The following is a 20,502-nucleotide window of genomic DNA, read 5'->3' as shown; positions in this document are numbered from 1 at the left end:
GATATTTCCAGTGTTGACAGTCAGCTGTGAACGGGATTATGTAATGACCCTTGTTAGAGCCATTCTACTTTATTCTGATTAATTCTATTATGCTTGTATGATATTGTTGTTTGATTAATTACCTTGACAGCAGTAAGAGTATTTACTTGATTATTTTGATATTATTTATGGATATATATGGTTGAATTTCTCCCTGCTGTCCTTATGTATTGCATCCATGGTAGCCAGAGGGGAGTGACCTAGTCCTTTAAATGTCCGCGTAATTGCAGACACAGGTGAAAATGAAGGTGAGAAGGGGAGAGCGGTATTGTTTTTTGACCGCACACACCCAGGCAAACTGTTATATGTATAAAGAGAAAGTTTATGTTAAGACTGAACGCGTGCATTACAAAATTTAATAGAAAATAAATCACATGTTTTATATTTTCCACATTTATGTTACAAACCGTTATTAACTTCATTTGGTCATGTTTGCTTTTAGGGCCCTGACACCCCACTGTCATGACATGCCCATGTACAGACACCCATTGATCAGCCAGTGTTGGTATGCTATGATAATCATAATAATAATAACATATGTATCAATTACTTTTATCTTAATTCACCAATATATTCGTATGAATATGTGCCGAGAGAGTACAATTACACAACATTATATTGCAGCATGCAGCAACTTCCTTAACACATGTGGAATTAATCAGATGAACAAAATCAGTTTACACAGTGTGATCCTGGATGTTTTAGGGTGCGGAGTCCTGGCAAGGTTTTCCTGTCCTTGGTTATCTGGTAATCCAACTGTGGACGCTAGTTGTCATCAGTGGAGGTAACAAGAGGCAGGCTCAAAGCTACCAATTCTGATCACCTAGAAAGAGTACTCCTAATCTCCCCTAGTTTAAAAAAGTCATCTTTGTAGATTGGTGTGCCCTCTCAAGGTGCACATGCAGAATAGTAACCCTCTTTCATCCCACTAGTGACTGTTTTGAGTTAAAAACTACTTGAAATGAAATTGTTGAAGTCCAAATTACAAAAAAAGTTATCTCATTGTCTCATTTCGAGAGGTAGGGGTCTAGATCATACTCGTTATTTTTTTAATTTTTTTTAGGGACCCAACATTTCCCTCCATGAACAAACATGTGGCAATAGTGGCATGAAGAAACTGCATTTTTTTTAACACTTGAAATATAATTCTAGATATTATCATTAATGTACATGTACACTGGTCAAAACCATCAAATTTAACTTTCACTCTGTATACGGTTGTATAATTAAAGGTACCCATAGCATGGCATGTGTGGAAAAATGTATTGTCACTGAAGTCAGTGCAACAGTGCAAGAAAAAATAATGCCCCATCTTACAATATTATGAAATCCTTCTATAACCCTTCATCAAGGCCGAGGACTGACCTGTCATCAAAAAATGGTTTTCATACATGCTGGTAACAAACAGGATGAAAGACATTCAGTGCAACAATAAAAAGTCTGTTTATTAGTCAACAAACATATATAGTGGTTTTAAATATATGAGTTTTTATCACATTTAGAAATATTTTCAAATTGACATACATGTAAATTATAAACATGACTGTTAAAATACCAAAGAAGCTCTGAGGCTCTCTCTCCTGAAAAGCATTAATGTCCACCCAATCAGCAGATACAGCAACACAGTTTGTGTTAAAAGGCTTGTGTCTTTAGAGTGAGAGACTCTTGCTGTCTGATGTTTTGTCCACAGGGGCGTTCTTGTTCCTTTCTTTACAGTCTCCAGTTGTGTCTGACTGGGCAACAGCTGTTTTCTTTGGAAAGCAGCAGAAGCAGCTTTAAGATACAGAGAGACACAGAGAGACATGAAAGAGAGAGATGGACTGTTGAAATGATGCTCTTGATGCAGTAATAGTAGAAACAAAGTCACAAGATTTTGTTGCCTCAGTTTGTCGTCTCACACTTGGAAGACTTTTACTCCCTTTGTGTTCATCAGCACAGTCACACACACAGTGACTTACCTTCTGATGGGTCTAGCCTGGCTGATAAGGTCAGGAAGTTTGCTGTTTCTGGTGTCTGGCAGCAACAAGCCCGCAGCAGCAGCCACGAGGCAGACTGTACCAAAAATAATGTACGGCAGGACCCTGCTGTAAACACCTGTGAACAAAATGAAGGCCACTTTACTGACAACAGTCACTGATTTGTTCATTTCCATGGGTCCATCACCTTTATTACATCAGTTAGGTCAACCTACTTACTGACGCTTATTACAGGGACCTTAATGCAAAATATTATCAAAGACACTTGCCCATGTAGATCACATAGGGAGAAATGATGGAGCCTAAATATGCAGCTGTGGTGGTGATCCCTAAGCCCATGTTCCTGACCACAGTGGGCATCAGCTCAGTGACAAACACAAACAGGAAGATGTAAGCACCAGCAACGCCCACCTTTCCAACCAAGGTGAACACCTGGAGCATGACAAGCATGTCTGAGAAAAACAAATGTGATTGTTAAACAAGACATGGACAATTGTATAAAATCACTGTGTCTTCTTCTCCTTTCAGATATTCCTGATTCAGTCAGTGTTGTACTGATTCAGACCTTCAGGAACCAACTGGATCAGCAAGAGCATGATGCCACAGAGGATCAACATGCAGAAGAGGAGAGTGGGTCGAGGTGCACGGTTGACCAGCAGTCCAGTGGCTACAATCACCACAATGTCAATGGCTGCTGAGATGAAGCAGTTGAGGTAGACGTTTCCATTCAGGTTACTGGTGTTGAGAGAGAGACCATAATAGACCATGGCAACAGACATCCTGCAGAAATACAGAATCAACACTGCATGAAGACACCGTGCTGAAATAATATTTCTCATCTCAAAATTATTCATAAAGCTACAATATTGTTCCTAATTTTACTACAAAATGCTGACACAATTTGTTGAAGAAGCTGAAGTTTAAATTTGATGTGGTTAAACTATTGACAGAGCAAAGTGGAAAAACAGCAGCTGACAAATGAGTCAAAGTTATTAAAGGGTAACTTTGGTATCTGTAACCTGGACCCTGTTTTAATTGTTTGTGTCTTATTAACTAATGCTGACAACATTTCTTGAAACTGGTCCACTTTTAAGCAAGACTGCTGCAGCCAGCAGCTGTGACACGAGCTGCAACTTCTGCAATGTAATTCCTGCAGGAAATATTGTACCATCAAAGTAAGAGACTAAAAGTTCTTCATTTGGCCTCTCTCCTCATGTGTTGATTTTCCCCTTCTACCTTTGTCCCTTTTCCACCTTTTTCCCTTTCACCTGGGTTTTACAGAATATTCAGGAATTCTACCAACAGAGAAAATGACTACATTACCATATGAAAACACCCAGAATTGTAATATTCCTCATGTTGGGGGTGTGTATCAGGTCCAGATAAGTGTGTGTCCTCTCCTCTTCACCTTTATCTTTCTGTTTTAGACACATGAAAAGAAACAGAGCACTCACGCCTGGTTATCACAGTTTGGGCCATATTTTATACTGTAGCTCAACAGCTTCCACAGTGTGAGGAGTGAACATGGAATAAATACCATTAGCTCCAAGCACTGGCCAGCCCTGAATATCACCTCAGGCACGGGGACTCTGTTCCTTTTGGCAGCATTACGTATGACAAGTTCAGCCTCCTCAACCCGACCTTTCTGCAAAAGCCAACGTGGAGACTCAGGAATGACCCTGAGCAGAAAGAAAGAGACAGAAGTTCATTTAGATTGAAAAATGTGGATTTTACAACACAGGTGTTGAACCACATTAAATGTTGATATTAGAAAGCCATTTGAAAATGGTTAAAAGCTTCAAGGGGATATATTTGCATCTGTTAATACATGTATGTAATCATTTAAAAAAATCAGAAATCAAAAAATATAAACTTCGCAGAGAATATGCACGAAGTGTCAGGACTGAGATCAGTGTCTGATCTAAAGAGAAGCACAAACAGGGGGAAGACATACAGACCAGTTTATGATCCATGAGTACATAAAGACAGACACTCATTTACACTGAGAACTGGTCTGAACCAGCCCAGTCTGGTTGTCTTGGTACAGACACACAGGTACATTCTTATTATTATCCAGTTCTGCAATGACCTGCAGGCAACTTACATATCTGCATCTGCAGTTGAGTGAAGAACTGACCTGAGTAGAACTTCTTCATCACCTTTGAATGGATTATGACTCAACTTTGGTTTTGACAAACTGATTTAATGTGTTTTCAAAATATGTTTGCGACAGCAGAATTGTGTTTGTTGACTTCAGCTCAGCATTCAGTACTGTCAAACCCATGAAGGTGACTGGAACACGGCCCACTCTGGGCTTCAGTACCACACTTTGTCTTTCTTTCACTCTAAAAACAAATACACATGCTCGCCAGATCAAGATCTTCATGACAGGAGTTGGTGGTTCTCATTCTGTCAACAGGGGCTGCTAGAACAAAAAATAACAGTTCCTTGAAGAAGCTTTAAATAGAAGAGGGTTCTGCATAAAGTGACTGTGATATGTGACATGGACCACTGATCAATAGGCCTTATCAGCTGATGACTTACCACCACATTGGAATATATATCAATCCAGGGATGGCAGAAGCTACCAGCAGTATCCGCCAGCTTCGTATGAAGAAGGCAAAGAGCGGCAACAAGGCGTAGCCAATGCCGTAACATACACCTTGGGCTAGCAGACTGAATTTTATCCTGGCAGACGGGCCCAACAACTCAGACCCTGATGAAGAAGAGGAACATAAGCACACCGTTAAGATGAGGGAGAACATGAACATATAGATCAAACTGTCTGCAGACATATTGAATTCACTGGTTCAGGAAGATGCTGGAATTGAGATAGAGGTAGGGACTCTTTTGAGACCGATAGAAGTGCATGTGCTGCCTGTCTCACCCAGTATGAGTGATGTGCCATAGCTGGAGACTTGGCCAAGTCCTTTTAGACAGTTGAGGACACAGAACATGACCCAACTGACGGAGGCGGCCTGGATTAAGGCAGTGACTGACTGTAAGACCATGGTGATAAAAAACACCGGCTTTCTGCCAAACCTGCAAGGCGATGCACAGAAACATGAAGTTAACAGACCATGGGTGATCTTTAAGTACATGTCCTCACACTGATAATGTTTGGCTTCTATCATGTGATCATTCAGTTCATCTCTTCTTTATCTTTCTGTCAATACTGCAGTGTTTCTAAATGTTCTTTGATTCGGCTGTTAGAACAACAGATGTCAGTGAACACCGTTATTTATCTTGATCTTATTTCATGATAAACTGAAGGGTTGAGTGCTCCTTTATGATTACTGAAATTATCATTCTTCAGTCACAAAACTGAAAACCGGCAGTTTTTCTGACACCATTAAAAGCTGATTTAAAAATAATAATACTAATAATAATTTACTTGTATGTGGTTCTCACAGGACAGCAACACTGCAAACATGATATAATAGAGTATGATGCATTGCTGTAGATTGAAACCCACTGTATAAAAAGGCCCATTTATATCTACAGCATGAATATGCAGTGATACCTATTCAATTAAAACAGAAAAACAATGACAGAGAACATGTTCCATCAGAATGAGTAATCATGCTTTTGATACCTGAGGTGAGTTTTTACTGATATTGCTTTCGTACTCTCACACAAGAAAGGTTTTCGATGCAAGACTTTTCACAGTGTGGTACTGACACTTCTTCTCAAGGACCTGCACACATCCTCCACCACTGCTTACCTGTCTGAGATGGGACCACTGATAAAGGATCCAATCAAGACTCCTACAAAGAATAAAGAGGTGGATAAAGGGACCTTCCATGCATGTTCACACACCAGATCCCACTGTCAGTAACAGGAGAGAAGACGTCATTCAGGTGACAGCGGGACAACTTCCATAGAAATCTGACATTAGAGAGAAATCTAATGAAACTAAAGTCACAGAAGGGAGAGTTTCACCTCAGACACAACAGTGGAACTGTATATCTCAGTGCTGAACACCCATCCATCCACACATTGCTCTGTGTCATTGCTGAGTCCAGCTGTCTCCGTCCAGCTTCCGTTCAGTTTGTATCGGGAACAGCTGTCAGGTCCGATCCAGCTGCGCTGCTCCACATCTGTGCCGTTGCGCGTGGAGCTGATGGACTCTTTGCAGTGATACTCTGGTGTATCCGAAACGAAAACCACAATCACTGCCATATATCCAGTTGGAATTGCAGCTAAACTGAGCAGAACAATTATCACAATCTGAAAAAGTCCGTAGTCGCCCAGAAAAGATGTAAGTTCATCGAAGTCTTTCACTTTTGGATCCATCATGATGACTGACTGCTGGTGCGCGAAGTGGATCCACACCAGGAGCTGGTGGCTTTACCATGACAAGATAGCAGGTGAAAACCAGCACAAGTGACTTGTTGAACTGGTTGAAAAATGCAATGATTACTCCCTAAGCAAAGTAGCCCGAAGTGTTCTGCATATTTGACAAGCCTGTAACTATGTAGAGTTCAAACATACATATTTGTGAAGACGCTTGAGGAAAAGGCCAGGTGTAGTCATCTGACCTGACTATTGAAACGTGTGTTTAATGATGATGCATATGGACATGGACCTGTCAAAGGGAAACACACACACACACACACACACACACACACACACACACACTTATTCTGTAAAGTAACTAAAGTAGTCAGATAAGAGCACAGCTGTTGCCTCCAAGCTGTAGTGGAGTGGAAGTATAAAGCAGCAGAACATGGAAAAACTCAACATGAGCTACTTCAACATTGTATTTAAGTACAGCACTTGAGTAAATGTATGGGGCGCCAATTGTAAAGTTGCGCATGCTAAAATAATCAGCAACTTTGCCCCACATTTCGCAACAAACCATGTAACATATGTGATTTTTTTTTATGTTACTTTTGACCGGATTTACAGCAATATTTGTGAACTTTGTGATATGTACCCTAAAAAAAATTATTTCAATGTTAAATCTAAATAGGTCATTGACGTGAACGAGTGTTGCGTCTGCTATGACGGCGACAGCAGCACAGAGTCACCGCATTATCGGCGTGATGATGACGTGTTTTTTTCAAGGTCTGTCCTCAGGTGTCCTCCTGTCAATCTAAACATGTACCCTGACTGTTTATAATTATATGGATGATTTTATAATGTATTGTGATTGAGATCTTGACCCACCAAACATCCTGCAAAGTGTCAAAGTTACATTTTTACGCTCTAAATTACCTAATCACTTAAATGCCATCAGTAAACTGGACGCTGTGTGTAGGTCGGGAGGGCTGACCATAGTGGTGTTTTTATTTTCACCACAAACACTTGGTGAGTTAAAGTCTTTTGCCGGTGACAGATACTGTTTTTCAGGCAGAAATGTGAGAGTCAGTAGGATAGCATCCATATTATGAACAGTCAGCGGGTACATGTTCATGATTGACAGGTAGATACCTGGGGAAAAACCTTGAAACAAACACACAGGCGTCATCATCATGACGCTGCGGCGATAATGCGGCGACTCTGTGAAAAGGGCTACTGTTGCTGTCGTTGCAGACGCATTGCTGAAACTCTGTATTGCTGCCAAAAAGGCCCCACCAATGTTTCCGGCTAAGTCACTGGACATGCTGGCAGGCAACATGACAGCACGGTGAGGAGATGTGACAGTACAGCGCAATCACTCTGACTACCCAAAGAAGACCACGGCTAGCTCTCGTTAGCATTGATGAGCTTTTATTTTGGTACTTCCGGTGACAGGCAGTGTAGATTTGCATATTAGCTAAATATTTAGTTTCACCCCTGACTTTTAGATGTAAACTTTAGCATTTATATTTAACATTTACATTTATATTTAACATTTACATTTACATTTATATTTAACATTTACATTTATATTTAACATTTACATTTATATTTAATATATATATTTAACATTTAATATTTAGATTTAGAACTAACAATTATATTTAACATTGAACATTTATATTCATATTTAACATTTAGATTTAAATGTAACATTTCTATTTAAATGTAACATTTATATGTATATTTAACATTTATATTTATATTTAACATTTATATTTATATTTAACATTTAGGTTTAACATTTAATATTTAGATTTAAATCTAACGCGTTTATTTAACAATGAACGTTTAGATTTAGATTTAACATTTAGGTTTAACATTTAATATTTAGATTAAGATTTAACATGTTTATTTAACAATGAACGTTTAGATTTAGATTTAACATATAGGTTTAACATTTAATATTTAGATTTAGATCTAACATGTTTATTTAACACTGAACGTTTATATTTAGATTTAACATTTATATTTGAAATTAACATTTAGATTTAGATTAAACATTTAACTTTTAGATTTAGATTTAGATGTTTTATTTAGATTTAATGTTGAAATTATATTTTTACAAGAGAGGTAAATATCACAAAGTTCACAAATGTTGCTGCAAATCTGATGAAAAGTAACATTAAAAAAATTCACATATATTTTTTTTAAACAGGGTTTGTTGCTGTTTATTTTAGCATGTGCAATTTTACAATTTGTGGCCCATGTAAATGTACTTTGTTACATTCCGTCACTCAAAGTAAGTAACCCAAGCTTTTTGGTAACTGCTGGCAGACAACAACTGTCAGTGTGACCGGTATGAACCGATTCATTGCTCACCAGGTTGTAACTCATTTGTGCGGCAGCTGTGGTTTTTCAACATGTCCATGGAGTGCAGAGACTTTAGTTTGTGTTAGTTGATAATCTGTTAACGTGGTCAGAAAAAGTGTGTGTGTGTGTGTGAGACGACTAGGGCACTTGTGAATGTAAGATAATTATTTGGTGGAGGAGAGAACTTCAAAATAAAACAGGAAATAACTCAAACCATGACAGTCAGTGGCCAAATGAAGAACTTTTAGTCTCTTACTTTGATGGTACAATATTTCCTGCAGGAATTACATTGCAGAAGTTGCAGCTCATGTCACAGCTGCTGGCTGCAGCAGTCTTGCTCAATAGTGGACCAGTTTCAAAAAATGTTGTCCCTATTAGTCAATGAGACACAAATAATAAAACAGGATCCACGTTAAAGATACCAAAGTTACTCTTTAATAACTTTGACTCATTTGTCGGCTGCTGTTTGTCCACTTTGCTCTGTCGGTAGTTCAACCACATCAAATTTAAACTGCAGCTTCTTCAACGTCACTTCAATAAATTGTTCCAGCATTTTGTAGTAAAATTTGGAACAATATCGCAGCTTTAAAATTAATTTTGAGATGAAACTATGATTTCAGCACAGTGTCTTCCCTCTTCATGCAATGTTGATTCTGTATTTCTGCAGGATGTCTGTTGCCATGGTCTATTTTGGTCTCTCTCTCAACACCAGTAACCTGAATGGCAACATCTACCTCAACTGCTTCATCTCAGCAGCCATTGACATAGCAGTTTATGTAGCCACTGGGCTGCTGGTCAACCGTGCACCTCGACCCACTCTCCTCTTCTGCATGTTGATCCTCTGTGGCATCATGCTCTTGCTGATCCGGCTTGTCTATGTCTTGTTTAACAATCACATTTGTTTTCCCCAGACATGCTTGTCATGCTCCAGTTGTTCACCTTGATTGGAAGAATGGGCTCAACTGGTGCCTACATCTTCCTGTTTGTGTTCTTCACTGAGCTGATGCCCACTGTGGTCAGGAACATGGGCTTAGGGATCACCGCCACAGCTGCATTCTTAGGCTCTATCATGTGTCCCTATGTGATCTACATGGGCAAGTGTCTTTGATAATATTTTGCATTAAGGTCCCTGTAATAAGCATCAGTTAATAGGTTGACCTAACTGACGTAATAAAGGTGATGGACCCATGGAAATGAACAGATCAGTGACTGTTGTCAGTAAAGTGGCCTTCATTCTGTTCGCAGGTGTTTACAGCAGGGTCCTGCCGTACATTATTTTTGGTACAGCCTGCCTCATGGCTGCTGCTGTCGGCTTGTTGCTGCCAGACACCAGAAACAGCAAACTTCCTGACCTTATCAGCCAGGCTAGACCCATCAGAAGGTAAGTCACTGTGTGTGTGACTGTGCTGATGAACACAAAGGGAGTAAAAGTCTTCTAAGCGTCAGACGACAAACTGAAGCAATGAAATCTTGTGACTTTGTTTCTACTATTACTGCATCAAGAGCAGGTCTGGAGCTGCATTTTCACTGATAAACAAATAGTGTTGATCAGGAATCTGTACAGCAAAGAGGCAAACACGTTATAGAGTGAATTGTATGACAGCTTTACTCTTTGTTTGTGATAATGTGCATTTCAACTGTCCATCTCTCTCTTTCATCTCTCTCTGTGTCCGTCTGTATCTTAAAGCTGCTTCTTCTGCTGCCAAAGAAAACAGCTGCTGCCCAGTCAGACACAACTGGAGACTGTAAAGAAAGGAACAAGAGCGCCTCCTGCTGACAGAACATCAGACAGGAAGAGTCTATCTAAAGACAAAACCTTTAAAACACAAACTGTGTTTCTGTGTCTTCTGATGGGTTGGACTTCATTGTTGTTCAGGGGAGAGAGCCTCAGAGTTTCTCTGGTGTTTTCACATCAATTTACATTTATTTCAACTTGAAAAGATTCAATCCTAAAGAGCTCGCGGGGATACATTTTTTAAACCACTGTATTTTGTTGACTAATAAACAGACTTGTTATTGTTGTAATGATTATAATTTTTGCTGTTTATAACTAGAATGTATGAAAAAACTATTTTGATGACATATTAGGCCTCGGGCCATGATGAAGGGTTATTTTCATGCAATGACTTGAAAAACAATACATTTCCATACATGTCATGTGTGCCATGTATGCCAGAATAGTGTAGCACATATGATCAGAGGAAACATGAAGTTTAGCTAAAATTGAAAAAATGTTTTTCAAAAGCAGATATTTTGACTTGTCTAACACAGGTGTAATGACTATGCCATTAATTAATGCATTGTAACAGAGCCCTTGTTCATGTTGTTGTTTGCTGCCAGCAGGCTGACAAGGTACAGATTAGCAAAATGTTTTCTCAAAGCAAAATGACATCTGACAGAAGACAGCTGTGTTCTCTGAGTGTGACAAAAATCTGTTTCTAGTTTCCATAGTGTTGTTTTATGTTTTGTCTGTCACAAGGAGCTATGTCAGTATCAAATGAATGCGTGTTTAGCTTATGTCAATAACCTCTCTAAATGAATTCAATGGAGTTGTGTTTAGCAGATTTGTTTTAAGATTTATAGATAAGATTGTAACTATTTTTGATTAATAAGAATTCAGTTTTAAGAATTTTTTCCCCTTCTCTCAGAACCACACGCCTTCAGTGTTGTAACCTCCCCACACTGGAACACAAAGGGTCGTTTCAAACCCAGTTCTCTGGCCAGAATCATTTCCTCCATCGTTGTCCAACCAATATCAGTGTGTCTCTGGAGTCCGCATTCTTATACATGTTGTGTAGTATTATTATTTTCTTTTAACTTAACACGCATAATTTAATTGTTAAACCGTGATTGTTACTTTTGGTACTTTAATCATCAAAAATCACTGTATTTATAAAAACAATTGATCTAAATCAGTTGCATGTAAACGTTGGTGCTTCTTATTCCCACACATTTCACATTTACATGTCAGGATCTGGTTTATTATAGACATACATTCAATATTCAACTTTCATTTATCATCACAGTAACAGCGTTACATACACTGGCAGCTGTAAACACTTAAAATGAGACATAAGTGGGTTTGGTGCCAACCTGTATACTGAACATATAATGAGCAGTTAAGGTTTATAATCATCAGAGAACGTTACAGATGTTGTTTTTGGTATCTATCTGTTTCCTGAATATATTGGTATGAGTGTGAATGCGTAAATGAGAGGCATTAACTTCTAGCACTTTGTAGAAGGAGCTTTAAAAAGTTCACTCCACTGACTTGACCAGTTCACGGGGCAGAGCTGCCACATCCAATATGGCGGCCACACAGACGTATTGCAGCAACGGGCGAACCCCCAAACATATGTCTATGTTTATATGTCTATGTATATATGTCTATGGTATATGTCTATGTATATATGTCTATGTTTATATGTATATATGTCTATGGTATAAATGTCTATATTTATATGTCTATGTATATATGTCTATGGTATATATGTCTATGTCTGTATGTCTATGGTACATATGTCTATGTATATATGTCTATGTTTATATGTCTATGTATATATGTCTATGGTATATATGTCTATGTTTATATGTATATATGTCTATGGTATATATGTCTATGTTTATATGTCTATGGTATAAATGTCTATGTTTATATGTATATATGTCTATGGTATATATGTCTATAGTATATATGTCTATGTTTATATGACTATGTATATATGTCTATGGTATATCTATGTTTATATGTATATATGTCTATGTTTATATGTCTATGGTATATATGTCTATGTTTATATGTCTATGTATATATGTCTATGGTATATATGTCTATGTTTATATGTATATATGTCTATGGTATATATGTCTATGTTTATATGTCTATGGTATATATGTCTATGTTTATATGTATATATGTCTATGGTATATATGTCTATAGTATATATGTCTATGTTTATATGACTATGTATGTATGTCTATGGTATATATGTCTATGTTTATATGACTATGTATATATGTCTATGGTATATATGTCTATGTTTATATGACTTTGTATATATGTCTATGGTATATATGTCTATGTTTATATGACTATGTATATATGTCTATGGTATATCTATGTTTATATGTATATATGTCTATGTATATATGTCTATGTTTATGTATATGTCTATGGTATATATGTCTATGTTTATATATATGTCTATGGTATATATGTCTGTTTTATTTATTTAGTTTATTTAACAGGGACAATGGACGGCTCTCAGCCGTACCAGAATTAGCTCCTCGCTAAATTTCATCTGTAGTCCCTGGTCCTGTAGTCTATGGTGTATATGTCTATGTATATATGTCTATGGTGTATATGTCTATGAATATATGTCTATGGTTTATATGTCTATGTATATATGTCTATGGTGTATATGTGTATGAATATATGTCTATGGTGTATATGTGTATGTATATATGTCTATGGTGTATATGTGTATGTATATATGTCTATGTTTATATGTCTATGGGCTTCTATATTGAGCGCCATCTTTGCCTGCAGTTACCCATACTTGGCTATATTGGGCATAGACATAGATATTGGGCATATTATAGACATATACCCAATATAATATGTCCATGGTACAGCAGCGGACATCGGGCGCACCGGAAATAACGTATGCTTTCGGCGACAGAGGGAGAGCCTAGAGGACCCCTCCTGCCTTTACAGGACGCCTGCATACAATGATTGGCACAGCACAGTTGAGAGCGAAACTTACGGGACCATGTAAACTTAGAGCAGAACATTCTAAGTAAAATACACATATACTCACACATTTTTAAACGTCAGCATGCGAATAAAATGCATTACTTAAACAATGCGTTACCCTGGCTCTGATGCAACACTTGTTTTGTAGAGTAACTGAAGTTGTCAGATGAGCGCACAGCTGTTGCCTCCAAGCTGCTGCACTGGAGGGGAAGTATAAAGTAGCAGAACATGGAACAACTCAACCTGAACTACCTCAACATTTTACTTAAGTGTACAGCACTTGAGTAAATGTACTTTGTTACATTCCGTCACTCAAAGTAAGTAACCCAAACTGTTTGGTAACTGCTGGGAGACAACAAGTGTCAGTGTGACCGGTACGAACCGGTTCATTGCTCACCAGGTTGTAACTCATTTGTGCGGCAGCTGTGGTTTTTCAACATGTCCATGGAGTGCAGAGACTTTAGTTTGTGTTAGTTAATAATCTGTTAACATGGTCAGACAATGTGTGTGTGTGTGTGTGTGTGCGCGCGCGTGTGTGTGTATCGACAAGGGCACTTTTTTGGCTGTTAAATGAAGCGTCATGTGACAAACGCTGGCTCTTCATCAAACCACGCCGTTATAGTTGTGTATCAGTAACAGCTTTGAAAATTCCTTCAAACAGGACTTAAAGCCACCAGCTCATCATCCGACACAGCCTCCTGGTGTGGATCCACTTCGCGCACCAGCAGTCAGTCATCATGTCGGATCCTAAAGTGAAAGACTTCGATGAACTTACGTCTTTTCTTGGCGACTTCGGACTTTTTCAATTTTTAATAATTGTTCAGCTCAGTTTAGCTGCAATTCCAAGTGGATACATGGGAGTGATCGTGGTTTTCGTTTCGGATACACCAGAGTATCACTGCAAAGAGTCCATCAGCTCCACGCGCATCGGTACAGATGTGGAGCAGCGCAGCTGGATCGGACCTGACAGCTGTTCCCGATACAAACTGAACGGAAGCTGGACGGAGACAGCTGGACTCGGCAATGACACAGAGCAATGTGTGGACGGATGGGTGTTCAGCACTGAGATATACAGTTCCACTGTTGTGTCAGAGGTGAAACTCTCCCTTCTGTGACTTTAGTTTCATTTAGATTTCACTCTAATGTCAGATTTCTATGGAAGTTGTCCTGCTGTCACCTGAATGACGTCTTCTCTCCTGTTACTGACAGTGGGATCTGGTGTGTGAACATGCATGGAAGGTTCCTTTTTCCACCTCCTTATTCTTTGTAGGAGTCTTGATTGGATCCCTCGTCAGCGGTCCCTTCTCAGACAGGTAACAATGACACATTTTAAGCATTGATGTGCTGCTTCTAGCAGGATGACAACTTCTGCCAACATCTGCCAACAACCAATTGACTGATTGTTGTATTGTTTTGGCTCTGAAATTTGTTAATACATTTTTACTTGTTGTTTTACTTATGAATAACGGTGTTCACTGATGTGTGATGTTCTAGCAGCCAAATCAAAGAACATTTAGAAACATTGCAGGATTGACATAAAGACAAAGAAGAGAAGAACTGACTGATCACATGATAGAAGCCAAACATTCTCAGTGTGAGGACATGTGCTTAAAGATCATCGGTGGTCTGTTAACTTCATGTTTCTGTGCATCACGTTGCAGGTTTGGCAGAAAGCCGGTGTTTTTTTTCACCATGGTCTTACAGTCAGTCACTGCCTTAATCCAGGCCGCCTCCGTCAGTTGGGTCATGTTCTGTGTCCTCAGCTGTCTAAAAGGACTTGGCCAAGTCTCCAACTATGGCACATCACTCATACTGGGTGAGACAGGCAGCACATGCACTTCTATCGGTCTCAAAAGAGTCCCTACCTCTATCTCAATTCCAGCATCTTCCTGAACCAGTGAATTCAATATGTCTGCAGACAGTTTGATCTATATGTTCATGTTCTCCCTCATCTTAAATGTGTGCTTGTGTTCCTCTTCTTCATCAGGGTCTGAGATGTTGGGCCCGTCTGCCAGGATAAAATTCAGTCTGCTAGCCCAAGGTGTATGTTACGGCATTGGCTACGCCTTGTTGCCGCTCTTTGCCTTCTTCATACGAAGCTGGAGGATGCTGCTGGTAGCTTCTGCCATCCCTGGATTGATATATATTCCAATGTGGTGGTAAGTCATCAGCTGATAAGGCCTATTGATCAGTGGTCCATGTCACGTATCACAGTCACTTTATGCAGAACCCTCTTATATTTAAAGCTTCTTCAAGGAACTGTTATTTTTTGTTCTGGCAGCCCCTGTTGACAGAATGAGAACCACCAACTCCTGTCATGAAGATCTTGATCTGGCGAGCATGTGTATTTGTTTTTAGAGTGAAAGAAAGACAAAGTGTGGTACTGAAGCCCAGAGTGGGCCGTGTTCCAGTCACCTTCATGGGTTTGACAGTACTGAATGCTGAGCTGAAGTCAACAAACACAATTCTGCTGTCATAAAACATTTTAGAAAACACATGAAATCAGTTTGTCAAAACCAAAGTTGAGTCATAATCCATTCAAAGGTGATGAAGAATGTCTACTCAGGTCAGTTCTTCACTCAACTGCAGATGCAGATATGCAAGTTGCCTGCAGGTCATTGCAGAACTGGATAATAATAAGAATGTACCCGTGTGTCTGTACCAAGACAACCAGACTGGGCTGGTTCAGACCAGTTCTCAGTGTAGATGAGTGTCTGTCTTTATGCACTCATGGATCATAAACTGGTCTGTATGTCTCCCCCCTGTTTGTGCTTCTCTTTAAATCAGAAACTGATCTCAGTCTTCGTGCATGTTCTCTGCAAAGTTTACATGTTTTGATTTCTGATTGTACAAAATGATTACATACATGTATTAACAGATGCAAATATATCCCCTTGAAGCTTTTAACCATTTTCAAATGGCTTTCTAACATCAACATTTAATGTGGTTCAACACCTGTGTTGTAAAATCCACATTTTTCAATTTAAATGAACTTCTGTTTCTTTCTTTCTGCTCAGGGTCATTCCTGAGTCTCCACGTTGGCTTTTGCAGAAAGGTCGGGTTGAGGAAGCTGAACTTGTCATACGTAATGCTGCCAAAAGGAACAGAGTCCCCGTGCCTGAGGTGATATTCAGGGCTGGCCAGTGCTTGGAGCTAATGGTATTTATTCCATGTTCACTCATCATGCTGTGGAAGCTGTTGAGCTACAGTATAAAATATGGCCCAAACTGTGATAACCAGGTGTGAGTGCTCTGTTTCTTTTCATGTGTCTAAAACAGAAAGATAAAGGTGAAGAGGAGAGGACACACACTTATCTGGACCTGGTACGCACCCCCAACATGAGGAATATTACAATTCTAGGTGTTTTCATATGGTAATGTATTTTTTTTTTCTGTTGGTAGATTTCCTGAATAACCTGTAAAACCCTGGTGAAAGGGAAAAAGGTAGACGGGGAAAATCAAAACCTGACACATCAGGCGAGAACTTCAGAAAAAAAAGGAAATAACTCAAACCATGACAGTCAGTGACCAAATGAAGAACTTTTAGTCTCTTACTTTGATGTTACAATATTTCCTGCAGGAATTACATTGCAGAAGTTGCAGCTCATGTCACAGCTGCTGGCTGCAGCAGTCTTGCTCAAAAGTGGACCAGTTTCAAAAAATGTTGTCCCTATTAGTCAATTAGACACAAACAAGTAAAACAGGGTCCAGGTTACAGATACCAAAGTTCCCCTTCAATAAATCTGAGTCATTTGTCAGCTGCTGTTTTTCCACTTTGCTCTGTCAATAGTTCAGCCACATCAAATTTAAACTGCATCTTCTTCAATGTCACCTCAATAAATCGTGTCAGCATTTTGTAGTACAATTGGGAACAATATTGCAGCTTTAAAAATAATTTGGAGATGAAAATATTATTTCAGCACAGAGTCTTCATGCAGTGTTGATTCTGTATTTCTGCAGGATGTCTGTTGCCATGGTCTATTTTGGTCTCTCTCTCAACACCAGTAACCTGAATGGAAACGTCTACCTCAACTGCTTCATCTCAGCAGCCATTGACATTGTGGTGACTGTAGCCACTGGACTGCTGGTCAACCGTGCACCTCGACCCACTCTCCTCTTCTGCATGTTGATCCTCTGTGGCATCATGCTCTTGCTGATCCAGTTGGTTCCTGAAGGTCTGAATCAGTGCTACACTCACTGAATCAGGAATATCTGAAAGGAGAAGAAGACACAGTGATTTTATACAATTGTCCATGTCTTGTTTAACAATCACATTTGTTTTTCTCAGACATGCTTGTCATGCTCCAGGTGTTCACCTTGGTTGGAAAGGTGGGCGTGGCTGGTGCTTACATCTTCCTGTTTGTGTTTGTCACTGAGCTGATGCCCACTGTGGTCAGGAACATGGGCTTAGGGATCACCACCACAGCTGCATTCTTAGGCTCCATCGTGTCTCCCTATGTGATCTACATGGGCAAGTGTCTTTGATAATATTTTGCATTAAGGTCCCTGTAATAAGCGTCAGTAAGTAGGTTGACCTAACTGATGTAATAAAGGTGATGGACCCATGGAAATGAACAGATCAGTGACTGTTGTCAGTAAAGTGGCCTTCATTCTGTTCACAGGTGTTTACAGCAGGGTCCTGCCGTACATTATTTTTGGTACAGTCTGCCTCATGGCTGCTGCTGCGGGATTGTTGCTGCCAGACACCAGAAACAGCAAACTTCCTGACCTTATCAGCCAGGCTAGACCCATCAGAAGGTAAGTCACTGTGTGTGTGACTGTGCTGATGAACATAAAGGAAGTAAAAGTCTTCTAAGTGTGAGGCGACAAACTGAGGCAACAAAATCTTGTGACTTTGTTTCTACTATTACTGAAACAAGAGCAGGTCTGGAGCTGGTCTGGATTTTCACTGAAAAACAAATAGTGTTGATCAGGAATCTGTACAGCAAAGAGGGAAACACGTTGTTGCGTGAACTGTATGACAGCTTTATCTCTTTGTTTGTGATAATGTGCATTTCAACAGTCCGTCTCTCTCTTTCATGTCTCTCTGCGTCTTAAAGCTGCTTCTGCTGCTGTCCAAAGAAAACAGCTGCTGCCCAGTCAGACGCAACTGGAGACTGTAAAGAAAGGAACAAGAGCGCCTTCTGCTGACAGAACATCAGACAGCAAGAATCTCTGGATCTAAAGACAAAAGCCTTTAAAACACAAACTGTGTTGCTGTGTCTTCTGATGGTTTGGACATTAATGTTGTTCAGGAGAGAGAGCCTCAGAGTTTCTCTGGTCTTTTCACATCAATCTTTATAATTTACATTTATGCCAACTTGAAAAGATTTAATTATACAGATCTTGCTGGGACACATTTTGCTGACTAATAAACAGACTTGTTATTGTTATGATTATCATTTTCCTGCTTGTAACCAGCATGTATTTTTTTATTTTGTTTTTTTTTTATTTACATTTTATGATTTAACACAACACAGCATAACACAAGACTTAGACGTAAAACAGTACAAACACAACAATAACAGTACATGCGTCAGGGGAGCACAGATTAATTACATTTCGAAAAGGTATTCATTCATTTCATGGTGAGTATTAAATCAGAGTTTCATTCTTCTCAAGGAAGGAAAAAAAGGAAAAATAAAAAGGAAAATAAAAAAGGAAAATACGGAGCCTAATGCTTTTTTATTGTCTTTCCTCTACATATTCCCGAACAGAAGTCCATAAATTGTTTAGTCCATTATCCCTGTAGGATTCCAGCAGGGGAATGGCTGCTTGCTCCATCGTTATCAGATCTATAGAATCCTTTAGCCAGTGATCTAAACAAAAACAATTTGGTTTTCTTATTTTCCAGTTCATCAGAATGATCCTTTTTACATAAAGAAAAGCCAATGATAACAGGTATTGCAATACTTTGGATTCCACTCCGTCCAGTTTCAGGCCCAACAGACACACTTCTAGGCAAATAGATACATCCACACTTAGGATTGAGCATAGAATATTTTGCACTCCGTCCCAGAGTTGTTTTATTTGTGGACATTGTCATAACTAGTGTATCAGAGATGGTATGAAAAAACTTTTTGGATGATATATTAGGCCTCGGGCCATGATCAATTGTTATTTGAAGGTTTTCTTAACATTGTAAGATAGGTCATTTGTTTTCATGCACTGTTGCACTGACTTGAATAACAATACATTACCATACATGCCCTGAGTGTCATGTATGATAAAACTATTTATACAGTAAAAGAAAATGAAATCACATCATTTTGTCCAATTTATACATATACAACCCAGTCTCACATGAAAACGCGTAAGAGCTACGTTGGTACACAGCGCAAAACGTAGTAGTTTCACAATAAGGCCTTTAAAATTGAGAGACGTCTCTTCGTCCTGGTCACATGACCGTCAACTTTCTGGCATCGAAACCAAAAAACATGGCTGCCATTCCTTTTATTTCCAGTGAGTAACGCAACATTTAAATTTAGGTATTAAATTAAATTGTGTTTTGATTACATTTCTATCGATAAATATGCACTTTATTTTCATAATCCTCGCTCAGCGAATGTACGTGGTCTTTATTTTTTAGGTTATTGCAGGTTTCGCCAGAAAGCTGTCAAGTATGATATCGTTGCTATGGTGGTTGCCATAGACGCTGCCACGTTGCTATGGTGGTTGCTATAGGCAGCAGTACAACGGTGGAAACCACGGCTTGCACATTGTTTGTATCGTTTTTCGCTGTGTGTAGTTATCTGGGTTGTTACATGGTATTTTATGACGCTGTTTGATGGAGCTCTTTCAACAAAAAACGGCGATGACATATTTTTTCTTCTTCTGTGGATTGCCGACGGCTCGTGTTCCCCGGAGCTAACCTACCACTATGACAGAGAATTGGGCACTTGGTCAAATTATAACCACATTTCCAATTTAATCAGTAGAATACATGTTTACATGCATGGATGTTACACTACCCGGAAGTGTAGTCCTTACTGTCGAGTTAAATGACATCCAAACATTTCAAACAACACAAAAACACAAAAGTGTTCTCGGTCAATCAACAATACGAATATGATAA

The 20,502-nt window shown here is 39.1% G+C and overlaps 2 protein-coding genes across 3 annotated transcripts; one reads left to right on the top strand and one right to left on the bottom strand.

The window, feature by feature from the left end:
• Positions 1-1,488: 1,488 nt before the first annotated feature.
• LOC115573408 (solute carrier family 22 member 5-like) lies at positions 1,489-6,354 on the bottom strand. Its single transcript, XM_030404190.1, has 10 exons — positions 5,958-6,354; positions 5,740-5,843; positions 4,903-5,057; positions 4,560-4,731; positions 3,553-3,694; positions 3,339-3,433; positions 2,581-2,795; positions 2,285-2,467; positions 1,998-2,133; positions 1,489-1,812 (listed from the first exon to the last, which is right to left on the bottom strand). The coding sequence occupies exons 1-10, from the start codon at positions 6,312-6,314 to the stop codon at positions 1,689-1,691; spliced, it is 1,683 nt and encodes a 560-aa protein (XP_030260050.1). The 5' UTR covers positions 6,315-6,354; the 3' UTR covers positions 1,489-1,688.
• A 7,026-nt stretch (positions 6,355-13,380) lies between these two features.
• LOC115573409 (solute carrier family 22 member 5-like) lies at positions 13,381-18,823 on the top strand. Of its 2 annotated transcripts, XM_030404191.1 has the most exons (12): positions 13,381-13,471; positions 13,577-13,745; positions 14,090-14,522; positions 14,638-14,741; positions 15,090-15,244; positions 15,416-15,587; positions 16,446-16,587; positions 16,707-16,801; positions 17,388-17,602; positions 17,716-17,898; positions 18,050-18,185; positions 18,488-18,823. In XM_030404191.1, the coding sequence occupies exons 3-12, from the start codon at positions 14,166-14,168 to the stop codon at positions 18,576-18,578; spliced, it is 1,650 nt and encodes a 549-aa protein (XP_030260051.1). In that variant the 5' UTR covers positions 13,381-13,471; positions 13,577-13,745; positions 14,090-14,165; the 3' UTR covers positions 18,579-18,823. The 2 variants fall into 2 exon arrangements, with proteins under 2 accessions (XP_030260051.1, XP_030260052.1); XM_030404192.1 differs by having other exon boundaries at positions 13,386-13,745; positions 17,433-17,602.
• The last annotated feature ends 1,679 nt before the right edge of the window (positions 18,824-20,502 follow it).

Source organism: Sparus aurata, chromosome 21 (assembly GCF_900880675.1).
Source record: "Sparus aurata chromosome 21, fSpaAur1.1, whole genome shotgun sequence".
Lineage (NCBI taxonomy): Eukaryota > Metazoa > Chordata > Actinopteri > Spariformes > Sparidae > Sparus > Sparus aurata.
This window is presented reverse-complemented; position numbering and strand designations above follow the sequence as displayed.

Bases quoted from the DNA above. Each gene is read 5' to 3' on its own strand.
- LOC115573408 (XM_030404190.1), bottom strand. From the start codon at position 6,314: ATGATGGATCCAAAAGTGAAAGACTTCGATGAACTTACATCTTTTCTG. The intron at 5,058-5,739 runs GTAAGCAGTGGT...ATCGCCTTGCAG, and splicing joins AGTGGTCCCATCTCAGACAG to GTTTGGCAGAAAGCCGGTGT. The intron at 2,134-2,284 runs GCAAGTGTCTTT...TTTTGTTCACAG, and splicing joins TCCCTATGTGATCTACATGG to GTGTTTACAGCAGGGTCCTG.
- LOC115573409 (XM_030404191.1), top strand. From the start codon at position 14,166: ATGTCGGATCCTAAAGTGAAAGACTTCGATGAACTTACGTCTTTTCTT. The intron at 16,588-16,706 runs GTATTTATTCCA...TGTCTAAAACAG, and splicing joins GCCAGTGCTTGGAGCTAATG to AAAGATAAAGGTGAAGAGGA. The intron at 17,603-17,715 runs GTCTGAATCAGT...TGTTTTTCTCAG, and splicing joins GATCCAGTTGGTTCCTGAAG to ACATGCTTGTCATGCTCCAG.